General features: G+C 41.0%; 1 protein-coding gene across 14 annotated transcripts; it reads right to left on the bottom strand.

The window, feature by feature from the left end:
- Positions 1-496: 496 nt before the first annotated feature.
- Positions 497-23,444, bottom strand: LOC122876183 (AP2-associated protein kinase 1-like). Of its 14 annotated transcripts, XM_044196195.1 has the most exons (22): positions 22,422-23,444; positions 18,150-18,268; positions 17,416-17,524; positions 16,652-16,794; positions 16,374-16,495; positions 16,211-16,292; positions 15,918-16,050; positions 15,666-15,769; positions 15,160-15,239; positions 14,912-15,075; positions 14,135-14,325; positions 13,054-13,272; positions 12,453-12,640; positions 11,959-12,152; positions 11,802-11,870; positions 11,371-11,460; positions 9,493-9,597; positions 9,145-9,246; positions 8,276-8,452; positions 7,820-7,909; positions 7,162-7,261; positions 3,073-3,209 (listed from the first exon to the last, which is right to left on the bottom strand). In XM_044196195.1, the coding sequence occupies exons 1-21, from the start codon at positions 22,579-22,581 to the stop codon at positions 7,167-7,169; spliced, it is 2,736 nt and encodes a 911-aa protein (XP_044052130.1). In that variant the 5' UTR covers positions 22,582-23,444; the 3' UTR covers positions 3,073-3,209; positions 7,162-7,166. The 14 variants fall into 14 exon arrangements, with proteins under 14 accessions (XP_044052116.1, XP_044052117.1, XP_044052119.1 ...); XM_044196181.1 differs by lacking the exon at positions 7,162-7,261 and having other exon boundaries at positions 497-3,209; positions 22,422-23,441; XM_044196182.1 differs by lacking the exon at positions 7,162-7,261 and having other exon boundaries at positions 497-3,209; positions 13,060-13,272; positions 22,422-23,441.
- Positions 23,445-23,765: the final 321 nt, after the last annotated feature.

Here is a 23,765-nt window from a genome sequence, read left to right as displayed (position 1 = left end):
TTATTTCTATAATATCAAGAATAGTTACATTTATTTATTTAATTATAGCATGAATCAATGCATAAACCACTGAAAATGTATTGCAAGCATTATTAGCCTAAAGTGTACCTAAAGTATGAAAAGTTCAAGTTCTCATTATGCAGAAAAATGCACCCTCTTAGTGCCTGTTATATTACAATATTGTGTTATTATTGTTGATGCATTAACATATGAGCAGCATTTTAGTGTTGCAGTTGGTGGAGGGGAAGCTATTAACAACTGTATAAACATGTTTTGTATGTAAAATCTAAATCTGCAAAGCATAGTAAATAGCTCTCGGATAAATGTAGTGGAGTAAAAAGTACAATGTTTCACACTGAGATGTAGTGGAATAGTTAGCGTAAAATAGAAATGTGCTTCAAACTGTAGTAAAGCACAGTACTTGAGTATGTGTACTTAGTTACATCCACAACAATGTTTCAGTGATGATAAATAACTGTGCTACATTTGATTTACATTAATTTAATTTTTTTTATTGACTTACAACATAGTTTTCAAAGGCAGGCTGTGCAGTGTAACAAGTATTTCGAGTGCTTTTTTGCCCAACATCATCAACTATTGAATCCTCCAAAGACTTATCGTACAACACTGGTCGAAATACATTTTACAGCTGTGTTACAATCAAAACACATTCTTAGGGAACCCTGACTCTGTGTCAGTGACTATGTGCAACCTTCATGTATACAAATCAGGTGAGAAAAGTGAGCATTTCTATAAAAAAAAAAAAAAAAGAAAACTGAGGATTTTATATTGCAACAGAGGAATACATGAATTAAACTTTGGGTTGAAACAGGTTAGATCCCCTTTCTTAAAAGTGCCATGGTGGGAACGAAAAAGTGTTCCATGATTTTGCAAAGCACAAAGACAATAAAATATTCCCAAATGTTGATGGAAATAAACTCAAAAAGGAATGTCATAAATCAGTCACCATTCAAGATCTCACTTACAAGATACTACTATTACAGTCCCTGACTGGAACTGTGAAGCGTAAGTGCTATAGATATTTGTGACTACAGGAAAGCATTTTTTAAAGTTGCAGTTAAAGTTTTCACTTCAGTTGTTTGTAAGTGTGAGTCACAGCTAGTACACTTTTGGAGTTTATAGAGATGTCTACGATAGAGATGCATTACAGAGTTGAATGAACATCTTGGTGCATTAGCATACTGCAGACAGCAAAAGGAAGTTGTACATGATTGTACATGAGTATTTGGTTGTGAATGCAAGTGCAATAACGTGATGTAAATGCAGCAGTTTTTCTTGGGAGGGCACAAAAGGCAAAAGTGATTGATGCTGTTTGATGTGGTACTGTAGGAGGGAAGGACTGTAAGAGTGTAAGGCTTTGGAGATATCATCTTGTAAAAATGGAGAAACAGAAAAGTGAATCTTCTACATTTATGTAACAAAGGAACTACCATAATGTATGTTCTATGCCTAACATTTATATACGGTTTGTATGTTGCATGGAATAAACACTTATATTCCATTTTCATCAGACAGGACAGTGACCACAAACATAATACACATGACAAAAATGCAAACCTTTTGAAAAAAAAAACAACAAATGTTATCCTGAAATGTCAATGCATCATTATCCAGCACCAGCTTCATAACAAACTGTCAAGCATGAAGACCAAAAGGCCCAAAAAGATGGACTTTGATGGCATAATTGTAAGGCCGTTTACATATTTCAGATACAGATAAATTCCTCATCTTGTCACAAAAAAGTGTTGAGAGACTGTGGATGTGTTTCTCTCACTCATTGTGCTACACAGTGTTTTTTCCTCTTCAAACTTCTGTGAAATTATGATCTTGTGATTCAAGCTGATTCTGTCCTTTCTGAGAACTAATACAATAGATGAATGAGGCGTTATCAGATCATAGTTTCACTGGAAAGCTCAAATATAGAGGAAATTAAACTACCAAAGCTACAGTCAATCTACAAACTCCCTCACTATGTGGTATTGTAGCGCTGACACAAAAAGAAACTGAGGTAGGCAAGAAAACAATCAAATGCTTGACCACCATATTGTCTTTGTGTAGGTGTATGGACCAAAAAGATTTAAGGACAATTCAAAAGGAATGTGACAGGAAAAATAAAAAGTGACTAGGAGTCTGAGAATAATGTCAGTTTTCTTACTCTAACGGAGCATTCAAGTGTAAAGATGATCTTGCACTATCAGAACTAATTGGAGCCAGTTAAGAATGAGATCCATGCATGCCTGCAGTCCAGCTGCAGCGCTGGTGACAGCATGCAGTATGCCTGTTATAGTTTGCATAATTTAGCGGCGCTGATACCCCCTGCCCTGACATCTGAGTGTGTGTTCAGGGCTTTTCTTGCGGGGCCTTGAGGTGAAAGGGTGCAGAGACAAAAGGGTCTACAGCGCTCACTTCTGAAGTCCATGAGTGAAGAGGTCCAACAGGGACTGATGCCACAGCGGCTTGCCTGCTCACGTTAGACACTACTCTTTGAGCTGCTACTGGCTGCTGGGGCACAGGTCCCTCAAAGTGTCGGGAATATTTGGCCAGAGCTTGTGGGCGGAACGGTTGTTGGGCAACTTGTCCCAACACACCTTGATTGGGGGTTACAGCATGAACTCCAGCTGCATGAGGATATGAGGTCTTGGGCTGAGCTCCTGAAGCCTCCTTTCTTTTTCCAAAAGGAGCCTGAGAGAATACATCGAGCTGCTGCTGAGCTGAAAGGAGGGCACGTGGAAACGGAGCATTGGCAAACACATCGCCTGTGTCTTCTTGCCCAATCCGAAAGGGGGCTTTTGTGAAAACATCTGCAGCGACTTCTGCCTCCTTCGCTGGCTCATGTACATGCTGGGAATGATTCTGAGCAAAGGTGCTTGGAGTAGATTGATGGAAGGTAGTAGATGGTTGTGTTGGTGCTGCGCTGGAGTGCTGGAGTGATGAGTGGAGGGCTAAGTGAGGTCCTTGTTCTTCTTCATCCTCAGAGTCCAGCAGCAGAGGTCTGGAGCCGCTGCAGTCATGTGCTGCTACATGACTCTCAATGGTTTCCTCATCCTGCTGCTCTTCCGTATGGGCTTCCTTCTCCTCATCTTCATCGCTGGAGTGCACACATCCCTCGTTTGTTTGAGGATCTCCTGGAGGTTCAGGCTCTTGTCCCTCACCAAGTACAGAGTAGCCATTACTCTCCCCTTGCACATCTGTATTAGAAAGCAGAGGTAGAGAAAAACATATCAGAGGTGAAGACAAACATTAGACAGTATAAATATTGTAACAAAAAACTTTACCATCCGAGGTCCAGCTGCGTGTTTCTCTACCAGACCATCAAACCTCAGTCACACACACAACATACTATATGACCGATGGATCATCTGTAACATCTGTAACCACTGAAGAATCAATGAGAACGACCCAACAGTGAGAAATCAGCACAAGACTACAACAATACAGACACATTCTACTCTGAACACGTCACATAATACAGACAAGACTGGCCAGCTCTACCATTACAACATCAAATAACCTTGTTTCCACAAATTAGTTTCAGCACAGCTGCAGTATCCTCAACCTCCTACAACGGTGCCTTGTGTTAGAGTAAACAGTGACAGCAGTTATGCTTTTAGTTAGAATTGATTGTGTTGAGGTAGAGGGAGCTCAGAGGGAGTCAGTAGCTCTGTGGAAACAAGGACAAAGAGCCTTCACAGCAAAAGAAGAGATAATTAGGGACAGACAGGTTTGCACAGATGAGCAGAGACAGATCAGTCTTACCTCAGTGTATGTAGACAGCAGCTGTTAACTGGCAGCTCTTGGGAAGATGTTAGTTGCAGCCATTAGAGGGAAACACCAGTTTTTGTTTTGTTTTACTTCTTGGGTAACTTCCTTCACCACACGTCTGTTTTAAACTGTCCACAGCCAATTTCACATAGTATACACATTCCTACATGATTTGAGCCAGAGTTAATCAAACGAAAAATGACCTACAGATCAAGTCACAGGTCAGAGCTGACTACCAAAACAACAACAAACAATGAGACTGCTTATGTAATCATGTGGAATAACAGCTATCAATTCCTAACAATACAGCTCATAGACTCTACAGTCTATCTATGGTACAATCTAACAAAAAGGAACGCAATTCACAGACCCAATGCCTTATCAAAGTCCCTGGCCTGGAATCACAACAGCAGTGAACAGTAATGTGATTTTAAAATACATGTCTACCAACATCCAGGAAGCTTAGAACTACTAAGATATGAAGCGTTCACAAGAAAAGCTCAAAAAAGGACAGCTGCGCAAGTTGTCAGACAGACAAGTGTCTGATGATGCTTATACTAAGAGGTGAAAACATATTTCCATAGTGCAAGGCACACGCTAAATAATGGTTCAATACTGAAATCGGAGCAGAAAAGGCCTTGATGAATTCCAATCCATTTAGTTTAGAGTATGTGTAATCTAATTTGGTTCCCAGAAGGAAAAATGATCTGTCTGCTAATTAATACAATGAAAATGGAAGAATGAATCTTCAGACTGTCAATAAAGTCAGTGGGTCTTCTGTTCTTCCAAATAAAAATCAAATAATGTGACCCAAAGAGACTTAATTTACATTCACATTAATGAGTTTTATTCAGTGTCTCTCTTTTTGAAACTTAATTCATAAAAATAGAAGTACACACTCCATAATGGTCCTGACACATCGACATCTGCAGAATCATGTCAGACATTTTGATATAATCAAAGTCATTTTTATACTCTCTACCATATCAACCCAACCAGCACAAGTACATTGGTTTCACACAGCAACACAGGTAAAACTCTACGGCCAAGGCTAGAACTCTACAGGATACAGCACTGTAGTGTCTGATAAGAATACGAAGCATTATTGTAGGATTGCATAGATTAGCCACAAAAATGCAAATGACTTAACTGAACAACATTAGATGGAAAGAAAAAAGCATAGTCTTATGCCATGCCAGTTCTTGTCCATGTCTATGACCTTTACAATATGTCATACTGGGGGGAGGAGGAGGAGAAAGCTGTTTATGTCCCAAACTTTAAGCATATACAGTATACCAGTGATGGCATATCAGGGAAAGTGTACTGTTTTCAGTTTGTATGTACATATCTATGGTGGTATATATATAAAAAGAGACTTGCCTATGCAATGCAACTTCCTTGGCTAGAGAAAAGCCTGAATGAAAGGTAATACTTGGTGGGATTCTTACATTAAAGATGTAATGCAAAGTCAGATGTAGTGATTGTGATCAGCTAATACAACTTATACAGCTGTTTTTTAGAGTCACACAAGCCTTTCTTAAGCTCATCAGCCAAATGAGAGATAACAGAGGTGAGAGGTGCTACAGAGATATCGGGAAAAAAATTCCATCACTAGCTCTGTTTTGCTGCCTGTTAGATAAAATCTATCACAGTAATATACAATAACTTACAAGTACCAGTGTCATGTAAAGAAACTCCAGTGGAGAGATAAAACACTACCCAGTCAGGTAAGTCATAAGCACTTTGTTTCATGTATCAATGTCGACATCTGAAACAAAAGCATGAGCTGAATGCTTAATGTGTATGGAGGGAAAAAACAGAGGGACTTTGGACAGAGAGGGTCAACATCTTTGCACTCTTAAATACAGCTTCATACGCAAATATTTTTTATCCATATATTCTTATAAATTTTACATATTTTATAATGGCATTCAGTTCATACATTCATTCTAAAGCACTATCAATACTAGTCACATGTATTCATACCATGATAGATGAAATGCCTTTAAATATTACACAAACAAACAATGCAATGAAATCTACATTGAACTTCCCTCTATGTAACAGTGGTATGCTGCTAAAATTCTGCTCATGTTCACTGACCCTGAGAGCAGACTGACGCACAGAAAACGTATCATTATAATCAAGTCTTTCCTTTAGCTTTAGCATAGCTACAGGTCAAATAATTTGATTCCCTTTTGTTTCCACTGTGCTTATCTTGACAATGAGTCGAAGATGGTGAGTTCATGACCCTACACATAAAAAGAAGTAATTATAAAACGCACACATACCATGGTCTTACGAAGTGTTGTAGATAATGCTGACGGTGAAAGTATCCTGTCATGGTAATGGAGCCGAATTAATCAGCCATGTTAACACTGCCCCCACCAGTTTCAGGATTTCAAGACATCATTACGAGTGACAGATTTACAGGTGTAGTTTTAGGAGAAATAATACCCTGCTTAACATCCAAGAAGAGGTGACAATATACAGTTATGCTGACGCTACAGCTCTTATTACATGTACTAAGTTAGCTTAGAATAATAGCTGTTAAAAACATGGCTACTGGTCTATAAGGGAATAGTAGCACAGAACTGAACAGATTTGACTTCATAAGATGGTGCACACTGTACAATATGTGTGTACTAAAATCATATCCAAACAAAATGTTTGAAAAAGGCAGCCTAATTCTCCTTGCACAGTACAGTATACCACAACAGTTTGAGAAATCTGTTAAGCTGACCTTTTTTTCTTTACAAATTGGTTAAATCAGTGCAAACCTCTCTCAGTAGTTCCCTCAGGGTGCGTCTTTGTCTGGTCAATAGTTTAGTTCAAAGCGTTCACAGGAAAGTGCATCACATTATCCTGGTCCTCACTCTTTAGTCAGACCCCTGACACAAATGAGCATGCCTGAAGGTGGCTTGTTTAAATAAAGCTTCAACCCTGAACAAGTACACAAAGTGAACACGATGCAGCTGTGATCAAGCAGTTTAGCATGTGCGTGCGATGAAAGGCGACCACCATGGCAGTGCACTCAATGAGGGATATTAATGCAAGTATGAGGAAAGCATGAGGAAGACCATGGTGTAGCAGGGACAGAAGCAGACGATATGCTCAGGCATTAATGAAAAGATTTTTACCAGCGTGGGAATGTCAACGGCCAGCAGAAATATATGAAACCAGCTAAGCAGGCAACTAGAGATGGAGTTGAGGCCAAGGAGGCACATAAAAAGAAAGGTTCCACTGAACCAATCTATGCTGGCTCCTCTGTTTCACTTCATAAAAGGTGCTACATTAAGTGCCTCTGCTTCCCCATCTCTATCCCCCACCCTCCCTCCCTTTGTTAGGATAGCACACTGTCCCTTCGACCTCTCCCACCCCCTCTAGAGGTCGATGAGCTGATCCACCAGCAGAAGGGAGCGGGCCAAGTTGGGGATGCTGGACTCTGAACTGCCACTGTTGCTGAGCGTGTGACCACCTGAAACGTGCCAGAAAGAGAGAGAGACAGAGACAGAGATGGACATGGAAGAGCCAAGGGAGATTATGAAAAACAAGCAAAGAATAAGTAATATTAACAGAGATTGTATGGAGAAATTAAGAGGGAGGAGTTGATGGAGATGAAGGGAAAATTATGGTAGAGCAGAGAGATGCATGAACGGAGGGCAGAAAGAGAAACAGGCAGAGAGTGAGCTGGGATAATCTTTATACAGCTGCATCATTATAGGGGGAGAGTAAGGGAATGCCATTCTAACATGAGAACACTTTCAAGATAAACTACAAAGAGCCAAACACCTGCAAGGTGGAGAATCACTGGCAGTGTAACATTAGAAACAAAAGAGAGGAAGATGACTAATGGGAGAGCTTGATGGGATAAAAAGCCTTGATGTGACAAGCACACCATACAAAACTTCTCACATCAGCAGTCACAGGAAACAGCTATGGTAACTGAATTAGGGGCTAAGTCATTCATCTTTGTGGGTCATAGTCTGGGCTTCAGCAGGTGTGAGTGCTCATCTCGGGATTCTGTTAACCTTACCTTGATTTGAGTTTTTGGAGATGAGCACAGGAATAGGGTCAAACTCGTCGTCATTGCCCTTCTCCCCACACGACATGAGGAAAGCAGAGTCTGCGGTGAAGGAAGAGGAAGTGAAGGAATGATGGAGGGGGAAAGAAGTTAACTCAGCCAAAGAAAAGAGCAAAAAGAAAGGAGGATGCAAGTAGATTAAAAATAGATGGAGTCAGGGCAGTCACAGTATTTAAAAGCCATGCATTTTAGGTGGCATTTGGCTCTTCTACACATGAGTCAAGGGTCTGTGAAGCTGTCATTTAATATGTCTAATTCCATTTCCATATCACGTGTCACTTTTTGTTTTCTCTGTTTAAACAGGCCCTACTGTTTTTGGAAGGATCTGTATTCTGTGATGGTTTCACGGGCTGGGTCACCCAGCAGAAATAAGGCTAGCTGAGGGGTGCTGCAAAGGGGAGGTCTTACCAGAAGCTGTCTGACCAGGCGGCAGCTCCTCCAGACAGGATCCAGAGCCGGAGCCAGGAGGAGCAGAGGAGCAGGAGGAGGAGGAGGAAGGGAGACCAGAAACAGACTGGTTTCCATGAGAAGAAGTATGAGATAACAGATCGCAACCCAGCAGAGTGTCCTCCCCAGTGAGAGAGTCTGAGACAGGATGAAGCAAAGCCAGATGGACAAGGGGTTACAGCAAAAATAAGATTGTTAGCTTAAGGAGCAGAGGAAAATGCATTTTGTTAGTAAGACAGTTCACTGTTTTATCTCTGAAAGCATATAATCATCAGCATCAAAGAAAACTCTTGGTAGAAATCCCGTAGAAAATATACAGCAAAGTCAGGGACAGAAGCAACACTTTAACAGTGAGCAGTAACTATGAATTTAAAGCCTAAATGTTTGCCACAGCTAATATCGATCATTACAGAATAATGTAGACTGTGGGTGGATTTTAGGCAACATTAGCATCTCTAATGAAAAATCTGTTATATGTTATTGAATAGACCGCTTCACACCATAGAAAAACTTGGTGTCATGGCACACCTCACTGCGCTACACTACAGACACTGTTCCAGTTACTGAAGTTAGCTGCCATTTTGAACGAGCGACAGGCCAAAATGATTTTGCAGTTGTTTTTGCCAGGACAGCGTGAACTGGCACAATAGTGCTTGTTATGGATACATTAGTTTGTGACTGCAGTTGTAAAAATCATTCAATAAAAACCTCCAGATGAAATCAACAAGTGACAAGGGGATTGTGATCACAACTGGAAACAATTATTCCTTGTTGAAAGTGCTGCAAAGAATTAGTTTAAGATGTTCTATTCTATGGGCCAGGATGCTAACCTGGCATGCTGGCAGGGATGAGCTCTGCCTGGCCTGAATGTCGCTGGGCCTGGGGGGCTTCCAAACCAGGAATCAGTGAATCCACACACACCTCTGCCTTTGCTACATGGAGACAGCAAGTGGAAAAAAAAAAAGGTAATACAAAGAAATAATTAGTAATGTAAAAGAAAATAGATTGTCTTAGTAGGGATAACATTTATAAAGGCCTTCTTTACTCCTTCCCCCAGTGGGTCTGTCCGACTTCAGGATGATATGAGTGAAAGAAGAGAAGGAAGGCAAGGAAGACGCATGTAGAGACACAAATGGGGAATTTTAGGGCAAGGCAGGGGACAAAAACAGAGCTAGTACCATTGGTGGAGCTCTCTGCAGAACTACTGAAGGGGCCAGTCAGGGTTAAGAGGTCGGGGAGAAGCAGAGAAGTTTCAGGGGACTTCAGTCCCTCAATCAGCTTCTCTGTGAGCGAGCCAGAGAGAGAAGATGGAGAGAGGTAATGGACAGATGGGCAAGAGAGAGAAAAAGGCGATGAGGAAGGATTTTGCATACAAATCAAAAAAGGAGCAGAAAAAATTAAAGAGATACAAAACTCTAGCAATGTGGGTTTATATTAAATACGGACAAATTCAATGAGGATAATTACAGTTTAGTAATATTTATAATATAGTAGATATCAGGTTGCCTACATGTCCTACATTATTAGGGACAAAAAACAAAATGAAAGGATGATGACTGCATGAACAGATCATGTGAACATTTCAAGGTAATTTTACATTCACATGACTCAAAAATCAGGTTACCTGTAACGTCAATAAAACAATAATGATAAAACAATTGTATGATTTGTTAGTTTATTTAGTTATGCCCACCACAGCCAAACACTCCAAGACCAGTAAGTTGAGTGAAATCCCATGCATTCAAAAAGGACAAAACTCTGCTATCCTTTACCAGTAGAATTATGGTACCAAACAGTTACTGCAGAAAACACTGAAAATTATTCACGCTATTGAAGTACAAACTCCAACACCAAACATTTTATTATATAAAACAAGCCACAGCAATCAGTGAGTTTCTTCATAGACTGCCCCATTGCACTGTCACTGCCCACACGCCAACCCTCTCAACTAATTTTAGTAATTGGTGCAGACAAATGAGCAGAGGACACCTTTGTTAAGTTGGCTTTACCAAAACCTTCATCATAAAAAAAATGTATTATTTTCTTAAAATGATGCACCTCTATTATAATAAAAAATTACTAGTCTGATTAAGATGAAATACAGCCCATGCATGAAACGACAAATTACTGACTTTTCACTGCAGCTCATACTTACAGGAAACTGGTATAGGACAAAATGGGGTCTTAGACAAGGAATGTGTTGGCTCAGAAAATGGCACAGCAGATGTGACCTTTTACCTCCTTCACTATAGGAAAGAGGTCGACACTGATGAAAAGCTTTTTACAAATCCTAAATGTCAAAAAGCTAATTTTTCCAGTAAAGTCAACAGAGAACATATGTAATATTAAAAATGCTATACAGTATGCTATAACGAGGCTGCTGCTCAGATGGAGCTCTCTGCTCCATCAGCAGAAGTCAGACTGTGTTTGCTTGTGTGAGCGATACAGAGCGAGTCAAAGAGACAGCTTAGGCTGGGTAGAAGATTAACCACACCCTGATTACATAATAGCCTCAACATTTTTATCCTCTCAGTTCAGGCCTTAAACTGCAGTTACACAAAGGAGGTTGCACAGCTAAGAAGCATGCACCTCCAAAAGGGCTGAAGGCTAAACTGAGGAGAACATAAAAGGCTGGGTCATCATTTTAAAAAGGCAGCATACTTAACTTTCTCTTGTTCTTAGTGACACTGGTAAGCAGGCTCCTCCAGCAGTAAAGCAATCCAATTAACAAAGGAGAATTTGTCCTTTGTGTTGCCAGGCAACAGCGAAAGCACAGATCTGCAAATGAGATGCTAGCTGTAGCTATGGTCTCTATTCATGGAAGCTGACAAGGAGCTACTGTGAGGCTGCTTGCTATTTCAACAAGATAAGACCATGTACAAATCCAAACCACAAAACTAGCACTCATAAACTAACCTCTCGGAAGTGTGATACCCAGGAAACTACTTCAATAAATACAAAAGTGACTCATAAGCTCTAAGAATATATTTGTTCAAGAGCCCAAGGCCTGAGAGAATCACGGCTCGTTCAGTCTCATGTTGTGACAAGAAAATTACCTGTGGTGTCAGAGATGGAGAGGGTATTAAAAGGGTCTGGGACAGTCAACAACGCTGAACCTGCACTCATGATGTCTACAGATCTTTCACCTTAACATTGCACAGTGAATAAAGATGGAAGAGAACAAATGAAGGAACATGAGAGCATGAACAACACGAGCAGAAAGTGCGTGGGACTAGGGGATAGAGAAGACATAAGCTAACTTTTATACAACTCTAAACATTCGTCAAGACAGCATAAACACATAAAGAGGACATAATCCAGCTAACTGGTTGAGTTCCACCTTTCTCAATATGGAATTGTTGCATGTAGATATTGAGGAAAAAAGTCCATTTGATGACTGCTATATCACTCAAAGAGAAGCCTCCTGGGAAATAAAGTACACAAAGCAATGAGAAAGCATACTGGGAAGAATTAGGCAAAGCCTTACCTGGAAAAGCATTGAGCCCTGGAATGAGATTTTCACTGGAGCCCATGACCTTCTCTCCTGGTGAAGCAGCTGTGCACAAAGAAACAATTATTTTTAGATCACTCAACTATTTACCAATGCTGCAGGAGCAAGTATGCAGTGTACAAGTTGAACTTACTCTCAGCTAGCTTTGCAAAGTCTTTGTTAAGCAGCTCCTCTGCTGTTAGCTTGGAGAAGTTATCATCCCCAAAGGGGTTCCAGCTGGGCTGAGTGTTGGGTGCAGTAAGGGCTGCTTGGGCGTCACCATCACCTGGATGATACACACTCTGCTGGGACGAGCAAGGGGAGCCTGAAGGAGTAGTGCTGGCTGATCTGCAGTACACAGAGGTGTAAACATAAACATGGGTAAGCGTGCATAGTGAAATTCGATCATGGGCGTTAAGTCTGTGGACACTGGCCTACTGATGTGTGCAAATAAGAGTGAGTGAACGGAGTTATTTAAAGACTGAATCGAGTGATTCTTCTTGTGATTCTCTGGGATGTAAAAGGGTCGTTTATCCTCCTTCGGGGTTCTGTCATATGAATGGACTGTCTATTGCCCTTCTCAGCTCACCCAGTGCCATGAAAGGACAGTTCATCCTCAGATCACTGAAGGGAGTTAATTCTGCTCACTTGGACTTGTTGAGGCTGGCCTCAGCTGCGGCTGCCTGGAGTAGCAGGGTGGACTTGCTGACTGGGACCCCAAACACGGCACTGTGAGTGACATCGCTCAGGATGCGTCTGTGGCCGCTCTTAGGGGCCATCTTTGGCGACGAGGGGGGTGTCAATGAGCCGACTTTGTGAATTCCTCGGCCAGCCGTCTATAAGGAGAATACAGAGGGGGAAATATGAGGGAAAATGTCCTTGATGCCAACAGAGAGAATTTCTGTTTAGTGCATAAAGACAAACATACAAAACAGACCCCCCAAAAATTATTTTGATAGTTGAAAGAAGCAGTTCAGAATGCAACACTAAATGATTTGGTTATCACATGATTTATACAGTATCTACCTGCAGCAGTGATGATTTCTAATAAATACGGCACTAAAGAAAGCATTTCTAGCTACATGGCATTCATATTGTCACATTTAAGATATTATGTGAGACCATTCCTTCTTTCCCTGTGCCCCAGAAGAGGAAAAGTAAAAATTCAGATGTGATTGGTTAGAGAAGAGTTGGTAATCAAATCCATGGCCCAAAAGAGCAGCAGACGGCAGCAGGAGTAGGATGTTACCATGACCTCTGGGTCAGCTGCAGGACCAACGACTGCAGACTCAGGGATGGGGGTCAGATGAGAAGCTGCTGTTTCATGGACAGGGGCTACATGCTGCTGGTGTTGCAGTCGCAGGGTAACAACTGGAGGAACAGGCTTAGCTTTGGACTGCAGCAGGGTAAACGCCTGAGACGCTGTTTGTTGTTGCTGCTGCTGGTGGAGGCTCTGTACCAGTAGATGCTACATAGGAATACCACACAGCCAAGCATGAGGAAGGCCCAGTTTGTCATGATTTATAGCTCTCTGCCAAGTGCAGAAGCCTTTTATAGTATGCTTTTCAGGGTTTATTTTCTACCTTTTTGACAGCACACAATGGAAATCAAGAAGAAATATGGGAAAGAGGGAGAGAGACAGACACAGAGAGATAGAAATGAAGGAGGGAGGTTGAGATGAGATTTATCCACAACATTTTAGGTAAGTATTTTTTCCCTTAAACAGGCTGGCTCAGGCTAAAAATAGTAACAGAGGGAATAATCAGAGGTTTTACAGTTCATTCATGGATACTTATGAGATACAAATAAAGCATTAAAAAGAAATCATAGTAGTTGAATTTTACATTCTGAACAACAAGATAAAACATGGTCAAATAAACTAGATTATGATATAGTTTAAGATTATGGCTCATTACCACCTCAATACTGCAATTTGTGTGTGGTATCGCATTGTGTGTTTTGTGTGAATTGAATGAGGAGTAGCTGCAAATATTGTGCAAAAATGACATCTCAAACCAAGCCATCACTTTTTAATCAGTTATTGGTCTAATATATCGGTCTAATGTTTTCGGAAACTCAAGCATGACTCTTCTAAAGAATGTATGAATATTCTGTGAATAAAGGAACATTTATTCCCCAAATTAGTTCCAAATAATTTTCCTGGAACTATTTGCTCAAAAACTCCGATACTGTTGTTTGATTTGAATATTAGACCATCATGCCTGAAAATGTGTCACCACGTGTACACAGCATTGTCACACACCATCTGTGAGCATCCCTGAGTGAGATTTACTCAATGTTATTTTTTGTTGCTCTGCCAGGACGCCTACCTGCTGGTTACTCTGTGGGCTTAAGAAGGCTGAGACTTGCTGCTGCTGCATGAGGAGCTGCTGATGCTGTTGTGTAGCCTGTGGCAGCATGTTGGCTGTCTGAGCTGGCTGTGGTGCAGCCTGTGCAGCAGGAGCCTGTTGAGCAGGTTGGACAGCAGCTGCAGCTGTAGGTGGGACACTGATACCAACACCTGGAAGGGAGAAGAATGAGAAGAACATAGACCTATCATTTATCACATCAATATGATCTTTTAAAAATGCAACCAAATTTCTGGTGACCTGAAGAATCCATGCACAGATTCTTGCTTTCATCCAACTGTCAAGTACACAAACTCTTGACATGTAAAAATTAAAGGTAAAACGTTTATTGCTTTTTGGTGCTTTTTTATTTCAAGACATACATTTTAAACCACAAACACTACTTAGTTGGAGACCCAGCAAATGAGTGACTTAGAACTGCAAAATAAAACGCTGCTGTAATTAATGTCTGTCTTTGGGCCACAGATGGATGGCCTTGTCAAATGTGAATGTCAAAGGACTCATAAGAAGACAATTAAAAGCATTTTAAGAATGGGAAAACCAATCCACTGGGAATACAAGCCCTTGATAGGCTTTAGAGTCAAATTCTTGAGCAGTTCACTATGCTGAATCAATACAAGATGTCACTTTGAGTAAAGCGTTACCAGGATAACCACACCACCATAAACAGAGGCCCCTATTACCTAGTAAGAATGGCCTTAACCCTGACACACAGAGGTATCACAGAGCTACTTATACCTATGGCCTGGGGTGCTCCAGCAGCCACACTGGGTCTCTTGCGTGGGGTGAGAGCTGGCTGGATGGGGAGAATGCCTGATATTGGCTGGGGCTGAGCCTGGCCAGCCTTGGGCCGTTGCCGAGGTGCAATTGAGGTTGCCGTGGTAGGAATGGGGTCTGTGAGCCTGATGGAAGGAAAAGAGAAAACTGACTAGTAATGTAGAAGTTTCTTACAATGATAACACTCAAATGCTTTGCTTTTCACTCACCTGGCTTTGGTTTGACTCTTTTTGGTCACTGCTTCACTGGCTCTGATAGGCTCAGGAAGTTTAGCAGGAATAGGAGAATTCTACAACAGTAAGGGGATTTGAAATTTTAATTTGAGTTTAAATTCTTTATATCAGTGAAGAAAACATTCAAACATTCACTCCAGCATCAATTTGCAGATTCCATGAATGCACCATTATTGCCCACTGTAATAATACTTAAAGGGGTGAGGTCAGAAATATGGCTTAATCAGAAGACCAAGTGTTGAACTGCTTTGTAAATGCATTAGACAAGGGCACGATTAATGGAGGGCAGCCAACTGGCTAAAGCTGGAAAGCATAACTTCTCTCCAATATCATTGTCCTAGATTACTTCCCTTAGAAAGCAACAGGACAACTGAACCACTGTATGTGAGATGCATAAAAAGGCCTAAATTAATATTTATCACAAACCCTACAACATATTTTCATCTCAAATTCCTGCAGTTCCTCTTGTAATGGTGACTTACATGTACATTTGGGACTGGACACTCTCGTCGAGCCAGTTTAAAGGCAAAGTAGGATATTTGGTAGATGTCTGGTCTCACATCTGGGTCAGGTTCCAGCATGTATCCTGAGAAATCAACAAACAAAGGATGTTAAGTTTGTGTCAGACACATGAAAATTCAGATTCAAACTTACAGTAACTGCACATACAGTACATGGGATGTGTATGCTGTATGTAGAGTAGTGTGTATATTCTGAGGAACAGGGTTACTCACTGATGAGACAGTGCATGTCCAGGGAGTAGCGGGAGTTGTCTGGGATAGTGAAACTTCCATCACAGATAGCCACTTGGCTCTCCCCGAAAGGAAGCGTGAAGTAGCACAGCTTATAGAGTAGACAACCCATGGCCTGTACAGACAAGAGAATCAACACACTTCAAGTAAATGATAGATAGTCTGTGTCTAGCATGTCTGTACTAACTAACGCACATGTCATTATCATGGTGAATTAATGTGATCATACAGTCATCTTGATGTAGCATTGTGGTAATGAATACAGTCCTTCTCACCCAAATGTCTGCCTTTGTTGTGATGATCTTTCCACCATAGAGGTTGACCATCTCTGGAGCGCGGTATGACAGAGTAGTGTACCTGGTTTTAAGAACAGACCAATGAGCTTCTGAATCTTAATAAGAGAAAGCAAAGAAGATATGAAGAGCTCAGAAAACTCACTTTTTGATTTCCTCCTCCACGACTGGCACCCCTTCTGTCTGAGGGTTTTGGAAGCGGTTAGTGGCACTTCCAAAATCACAGAGCACGTAGTGTCCCCGGTCGTGTAGAAGAATATTTTCCACCTACATGAGAAAGACAAGATGATACCTGTTAGAACTGAGTACATGAGGTAAACAACGCTGTCACAACAAATTACTTACAAATAATTAGTGTCGCCAGTAATTGGCTAGCCTTATGCAGCGAGTAGTATGAGCATATTGGGAAATGAATTGCCTTGCCTTGAGATCTCGGTGGATGATTGGACTCTTGCACTGATGGAGACAAGCGAGCGCCTCGCACGTGTCACAAAAGATCTGTAACACCTCGGCTTCAGTGAAGCCTGTCTGTAACCGCTGGTTCATTAGGTTAACCACCTGCCCACCTGCATAAAACAAACAGGTCAACTAAGAATCTATGAAATGTCAGCTGACACTCCGATAAAAAGGTACTATAATTTTTTCATATACTTTCTTTTATACTTTTTATATGTATGTATGTTGGATATTAATTACTATTTCAATTATTTGCACATTTGAGCCCATTCACAGTCCATCCTCCCCTACTCACCCGATCTTTCCTCTCTACAACCTATGCTTAAGATACCCCATTAAGCAGATCATCTGATTATAAAAAAACATTTTAAATACTGGTCATAGTGATGAAACAGCAGAATATACCAGTGAATTAAAATTGTAATGTAGCATAAAATAGCTTCAAATACATTTTCTATAGTGGCATGTTTATTAAAAATTAAGTTTACACAAAATAATTGTTCTCTGTACTCTTTTAACTTAACTCTACAGCAGGCTTCAACAACCACACAGTAATGTTAATATTTGAACGTCCTATAAATAACACCACTCAGTTATATAGTGACTGAAACTAAGTTCTATTGACCATGACAGCTATCAGTTGAATTTTTGCCTTCAAACAGAATAGGTGCTGTGAGGAGCGAAGGGTAATACAGCTTTGAACAGAGACAGAAAGGGATGGGCCAATCTACCTCGACAGAAGTCCATTAAGATTAGGACTTCCCACACGTCGCCAGCTCCAACTGCAGTTACGCTGGAATCCAGGAAACCAACTATGTTTTTGTTGCCCACTAGGTCCCTCTGTGTATACAAACACAGATAAAGCAACAATGACAAACAATGGAGATTTTATGGAGCATTCATAGAGTTTACAGTCCTAAAACATTTGGCTTAGTAAACTACAAAATAGATCCATGTTTGTTACTATTTAGTCTATTTTTATCTGTAGAGAGATGCTGATTCTCTGCCAAAGGTCTGGAAGTAATGACTGCAGGAACTGCTTAGTTTCACTTACAGCAAGGACTCTAGTTCGGAAATGGACAGGCAAGGAAGCTTTGTTGGCAAAGTGCTAATTGAAAATTTTCAAGAATTCCATGTGTTAAAAGGGCATTAATTAAAATCCCTTCCTGGGTCAAAGAGTATTTTCAGATCATTTTCAGCGTTTGTACTTAAAGTACATAGAACTTCAAGCATTCAGGGTTAGTCACATTCAGACCACAAAGTTCAGAAAAGTATCCCTGAGTCAATTTCGCATTTCTCTGTGTGTGGTAAATTATGTTACATCTACATTTTCCTGATACTGCCCACCTCGGACTGCAAGCAGGTCAACATTAACGTACAATAACACAATCTACTCTTACAAGACCATCTCCTAGTCAAGTAGTTTCTTGGACTTAGCAGTCAGTTACTGGACTGTCTTACTCACCATAATCTGTATCTCAAGTTTGCAGACCTGCAGATCATGTTCGTTGTTGACATACATCCTTTTGAGTGCACAACGTAGGCCTTGATGAGTCCGCACCAAAAAAACAATAGCAAAACCTCCTGCAAATGAGTAGAGAGATAAATAAGGATAAAAGAGAACGAGCACATGCAAATTTCAAAAGTACACCACCAACTAAATACGCTGTAATCCAGATGTACTATCTCAAAATATCCTGTTACTTTGCATTTTTTTACTTTTAGCTATAGCAGCAACAACGCCATACATGGTGACATATTGCTTTTTTAACACAAGATGTGTAGTGATATTAAAAACTGGGTACTTTCACTTTTCATTATTATTATAATAGTGTATTTCACACAGTGATGAGGTAAGGAAAGGAGTGCTTAAAGGGAATACTGTATGTGATGAGTGCACGGTTGGCTGGCTGGCACACTGGTAAGAGAAGCTTGAAACAGTACTGTGTGAGTCAGCAGTTGCACTGAGGGGAAGGATGCAAGAAGCAGACAACACTGACCAAAGATACAGGAAGTGTTAGAATTCCACCTTTGGTTGCAGTGATGACACATGGAGAAAACCATGAGCTGGCTGTGTCCATCCATAGCAACACAAACCACCGACAACCACACATACAGTATGCATAAAAGATATTTCTTTCAACAGATATGAATAAATATACCTGAGTCAAGCCACGGTGAGATAGTGCTGTAAAAATTCAGTATTGGAAAATAAACAGTTTTGGTTGTACTGCACTGAACTGTGGGATAGTCTATTGTCTTCACTGACTTCTAGATATGAACGGGCCTAAGCTTGTATTTGGTTCCCTCTTGATTTTATGTTGAGAGCATGTAGCAGCTTTCACAGTAAAGGTCCAAATAGTGGTGTTACTGCAGCTCTTCTGTTCACAGTTTTTTCTCTCACAGCTTGTGTTAATGCCTTGAACTGGGCTGACTCATCCAGCTGGCATTACTAAGCCAAGGACAGCTCCACGTGACTGGTCTGGGTGATGTTTGATAAAGACTGCCTTGGGCAACATTACTGTGTGCCATATTATTTAAGAAATGAATGGAGTACAAAAAGACAATGGGAGTCAGCAAAATGTAATCATTTTTCAACAGTCTTGCCTAAATGGTTACATAAATATAATAATCCTCAGACTACTATGAAATCCTGTGTGTTTCAGTGCTCCGTCCCGTATGCGACAGGGTGGAGCTGGGTCCCCATGGATGATAACGCATCACAATTTCACTGATGTCATCAGCTATAAATTCAATACTAGAAATTTCACTTTTAACAGCTAAAATCTGCGACACAGTGCTGCACCAACAGACATGGTATTGGCAGAGCACTTGGATGAGTATAAGACACAGAGAAGCAATGTGCTTGAGAAGTGGGTTTCAATGAAAACAATATCAAACTAATTGAGACCCTATCCTGAATCAGAATAAAGAGGGGAGCACACTTCATGAGCACATGAAACACAGGCCATACGTGTGTGTGTGTGTGTGTGTGTGTGTGTGTGTGTGTGTGGTATGTCAGAGTTCAGACAGTTGAACCCCTGCTGTCTTGCACAGTCTAATCTGAGATGCACGTAAGGAATGAGAAGGATTAGCAGCCTTCTTAAGCAACATTTAGCAGTCGTCTACAATCTCAGTAGACAAATAATTGTAAGTACAGCTACAAATAGCTACTGCCTCTTGACATAACTGACTGTCAGGATTATACCACTCTAGTTTATACATACACACACACAAGCAAATGCACACAAAAATACACCTTTAGGCACTGCTATGAAAAGCACAGTGAATTGTTATAGTGTTCAATCACAATTTCTCATCAGTGTAATGGAACTTAAATAACTACCCTCTAGGTTTAGGACAACTACACACATGTCCTCACGACTACTATGCTGTTTACAAACATGCTCGCTGCAAGGTTACACGACATTGCAATGACAGCAGGGGCGACTGTGGCTTAGTGGTAGAGCGTCCACCAATCGGAAGGTCGGCGGTTCGATCCCGGCTTCCCCCAGCCCACATGTCGAAATGTCCTTGGGAAAGACACTGAACCCCAAATTGCTCCCGAGGGCTGTGCATTTGGTGTATGAATGCTTAGTTAGTTTGATGAGCAGTTCTGCCATCGCTGTATGAATGTGTGAGAATGGGGTGAATGAGATATGTAGTTGAAGCGCTTTCAGTAGTCAGAAAGACTAGAAAGGCGCTATATAAGTACAGTCCATTTACCATTACCATTTACAGCAAGAAATACTAGCAGCAGTCTCACCTACTGGAGACAAAATTAGCATGGACTATCCAGTTACAGAAAGTTGATTGAGCTGGATGACTTTGGTTTACAAATGAGGGAATGACTCACTGAAGCTCCATGTTGTGTAGCCTAATAGCAGGACACTAATTGCAGGGACGCATTCTCTGTTACAATGCAACACGTCACATACATTTCCAAAACAGGGCTAATGTTACCAGCAGTAACTCTATATAGACAGAAGAAAACATATCTTGATGATAGTAGATAGTTAGTTAGTTAGTTAGTTAGTTGTAGATAGTTGATAGTAAAGACAGAAAATCCTCAGACAACTAACTGAGAACAAATCACAGACATCTGCCTGAAGCCCAAACATGTCTAAAATAAAAGCTACAATAATGACATGACACCAAGCATGTAGCCTACCTTTGGACCAGTATGTCCCTCTGACCGCTTTTGTCAGTATATTGTGAAGTGTGTTTATTTCAGCTAAAGGCAACAGAGTTCAACAATGACAGCAAAGGGAAAAAAACAGCATTTCCAAATGGAGCAGCCAGCTAACAGAAACCAATAGCCCAGACTGTACAAACAAAACCATCTGAATAAAAAGGTCTAGTGACACTGAGGGGAGTCACATTGCAAGCAGTAGGTCCACTGCCGGAGCAAGAAAAAATATGATCTGCAGAAAAACATTCCAACTAGCATTTTGTGAAAAATGTATAATATTGGGGAAATTGTTAATTTTTGCCACCTATGCAAAATCCTGTTTATGAGGCCTAACAATTACCAATCTCAATGCTGCCTCTCTCTTCATCTCTGCATCAAGTCCAAAGTTTTTCTAGAACTGATAAGAAAACTACAATAAGCCTTCACTCACAGAAATATACAAATTCCACTAAAAGTTTCCACTGACATCTCAGTGCAGTGTAGGGCTGAGGTTAAATGTCTAACCCATTCATAAAGCCACGGTGTGGCCTAACAGATGGTGCCCATCTATAGTACTGATGAATTAATCAGTCTTCTATCATTTATTATTTAGTAACAGGAACTCTTAGCTAACAGAGCATGGCAGACTCATTATTTCACTGCAAAGACAAATGACCATGGGAAACCTGTAAACCTCTATCACAAAGTCTGTTTAACCATGTTCTAGTAAAGACTACCTTTAAAGTTAAGACCAGTTTCCAACAAAACATGTATCACCTTTGAACTCAATGAATAAGATTCACCTACAGCTAATCAACATGCAAGATTATTTTAACATGGGATAAGTGCGGGGCCCCAGTATCTTATGAATTTTGGTATTTAAGTCCCACCATGTCAGGAGGTCACATTTTATGTGGCTGCACATCAACCTTTGCCCCCTTCTAACAAACAAGAAGATTGTTAATCCAAACATCTGAAATCTACATTTGTGATTTGTCACTCCCTTTGCAAATAGATGACTCAGCATGGCATTGGTCCTTGTGACAACACAGTAGAAAATCCAGTTATACAATGTTCCTCCCAGCCTTGGGGTAAAAAGTACAGTAATGCAAAGAGAAGTCAATCTGAACTGTATACCACACCCTCTCCCACATTTGAATTTTCAGCCTTGAAACCTTTTATTTCCCCATTCTAGTGATCATTACACAGAAGCAACCAAGCTCAGGCCACAAAAGAAAAGTGTGACTGGAGCAAGGCTACCTGGCAAGTAAATAAACATCAAGAGCTGCCTGGGGTGGTCACAACTGATACTGTAACTGTTATAGCCTTGTGCCAATAAGCATGGCCTCTGCCTTTCAGATCAATAATAAAGGTGGTAGTGTATCATTACATTGGTGCTCTAGCTGGGCCATAACCAAACAAAAACAGGCCCACTCTTTCAACTAATGTTATTGACTGTCCATCCTCACAACAATGTGGTAACGTTACAGTTCAGATTGTGGATCCAGTTAAACGTGTTTGTGTGACATGCGTGTAATCCACACAACAGAAAGCCACATAATTTACCTTCGGCTACAATTTCCTCGACGGTCACTTGATATCGTCCAATGGTAAAGACCCGTCCGATGAAACTGCCACCGCCGCCGGAACCAGCGCCTCCTCCACCGACTCCGGAGCCAGGCCCAGAGCTCACCAACTCCCGACGAGAATCAAAAAATTTTTTCATTTCCCCCCGAGGTTATCCAAAGCACAGTCCAGTCAAAAATGTATTAGTATCGTAACAACAATTACGATTGGATATAACCAGTCCCTGTTCGCTGAGGTGCTGGTGTGCAGTTTTTCAATAATTGAATGAATGCAGTCAGCTAGCTTAAAGCTAAATGCTAGCTAACTAGCTGGACTTCAAAATATCCCAAAGACCGCTGTCCGACGCTCCTTTGCTAACTCATACTTTGAACAGCAAGCGGAGTCAAATATTGTTGAGAAAATAACAAGAAATAACGTTCATGCGGAAGACGCCGCTTTCCACTCTGAACCGACTGTCTAAATTAGCCAGGCTATGAGCCCGAAAAAACACTTGTTAGCCGTTAGCTCATCTAGCCAAGCAGCTAGGTGCGGTGACAGCTGTCAGATGATAGACTGGCAGCCAGGTAGGTCCTTAGTGTCCAATGCAGCTTATTACACATCTCCACCGATATCTTACACCCGAAATGTTACTGAGTTCACCTGCTGCTCTACTCGTCTGTATCGTAGTAAAAATTACAGACCTCCGCTGCCTTCGTGCGTCCAGCCGGCTGTAAGAAGGCTGGCCAACTAACTTAATGAGAGAGCTAACGTAGCTACAAACAGAGAAGGTGCTAGTGGGAAGAGTCCTCTCTTTTTCTTTTTTTTATTAATAAATCTGATTTCTCTTGATGTGATTGGTCAAATGAACAACGACTTCCTGCCAGTCTACGCTAGTCTCTAGGCTCTGGTCCATGGATGTAGCTTCATGTCACCGGCTTCCATTGAAAATGGCTTGAAACCTGTAGCTTTGTTGCCGGTAGTCTGAACCACACATGCATGCTCTGGTCCCCAATACAATAACCAAACGAGCCCCCACTCTTCAAAAGTGACAGCCTGACCAGCTCAGTGCTGCACGGATCATCTATAATCTCAAAATTGCCTTGAGAGGTACAGAGTAGGCTGACTAAGACTGTTTAGGTTTATGCATTGTGTAGTTTAGCAATCTGAAACTTTGTACATTTCAAATGATATAGGAGATTAGTTTTAGTTCATTAATATACATAGGGTAGCATCAGATATCCCAGTGTTAAGGGAAAAAAGAGGGGAGTGTGAAAAGTGAATAATTTTAATCTGCTGAATTTGTGTATAAATACAGGCAAAGGATTGGACTTGCAGCTGTTCTAT

This window comes from Siniperca chuatsi, linkage group LG5 (assembly GCF_020085105.1).
Source record: "Siniperca chuatsi isolate FFG_IHB_CAS linkage group LG5, ASM2008510v1, whole genome shotgun sequence".
NCBI lineage: Eukaryota > Metazoa > Chordata > Actinopteri > Centrarchiformes > Sinipercidae > Siniperca > Siniperca chuatsi.
Note: the sequence above shows the minus strand (reverse complement) of the source record. Positions and strands in the feature narration are given on the sequence as shown.

Excerpts from the sequence above, each read along its gene's own strand:
- LOC122876183 (XM_044196181.1), bottom strand. The coding sequence starts at position 22,581 with ATGAAAAAATTTTTTGATTCTCGTCGGGAGTTGGTGAGCTCTGGGCCT. Across the intron at positions 16,293-16,373 it reads GTGGAGGAGGAAATCAAAAA|GTACACTACTCTGTCATACC; the intron begins GTGAGTTTTCTG and ends TCTTAAAACCAG. Across the intron at positions 13,273-14,134 it reads GCCCACAGAGTAACCAGCAG|CATCTACTGGTACAGAGCCT; the intron begins GTAGGCGTCCTG and ends ATTCCTATGTAG.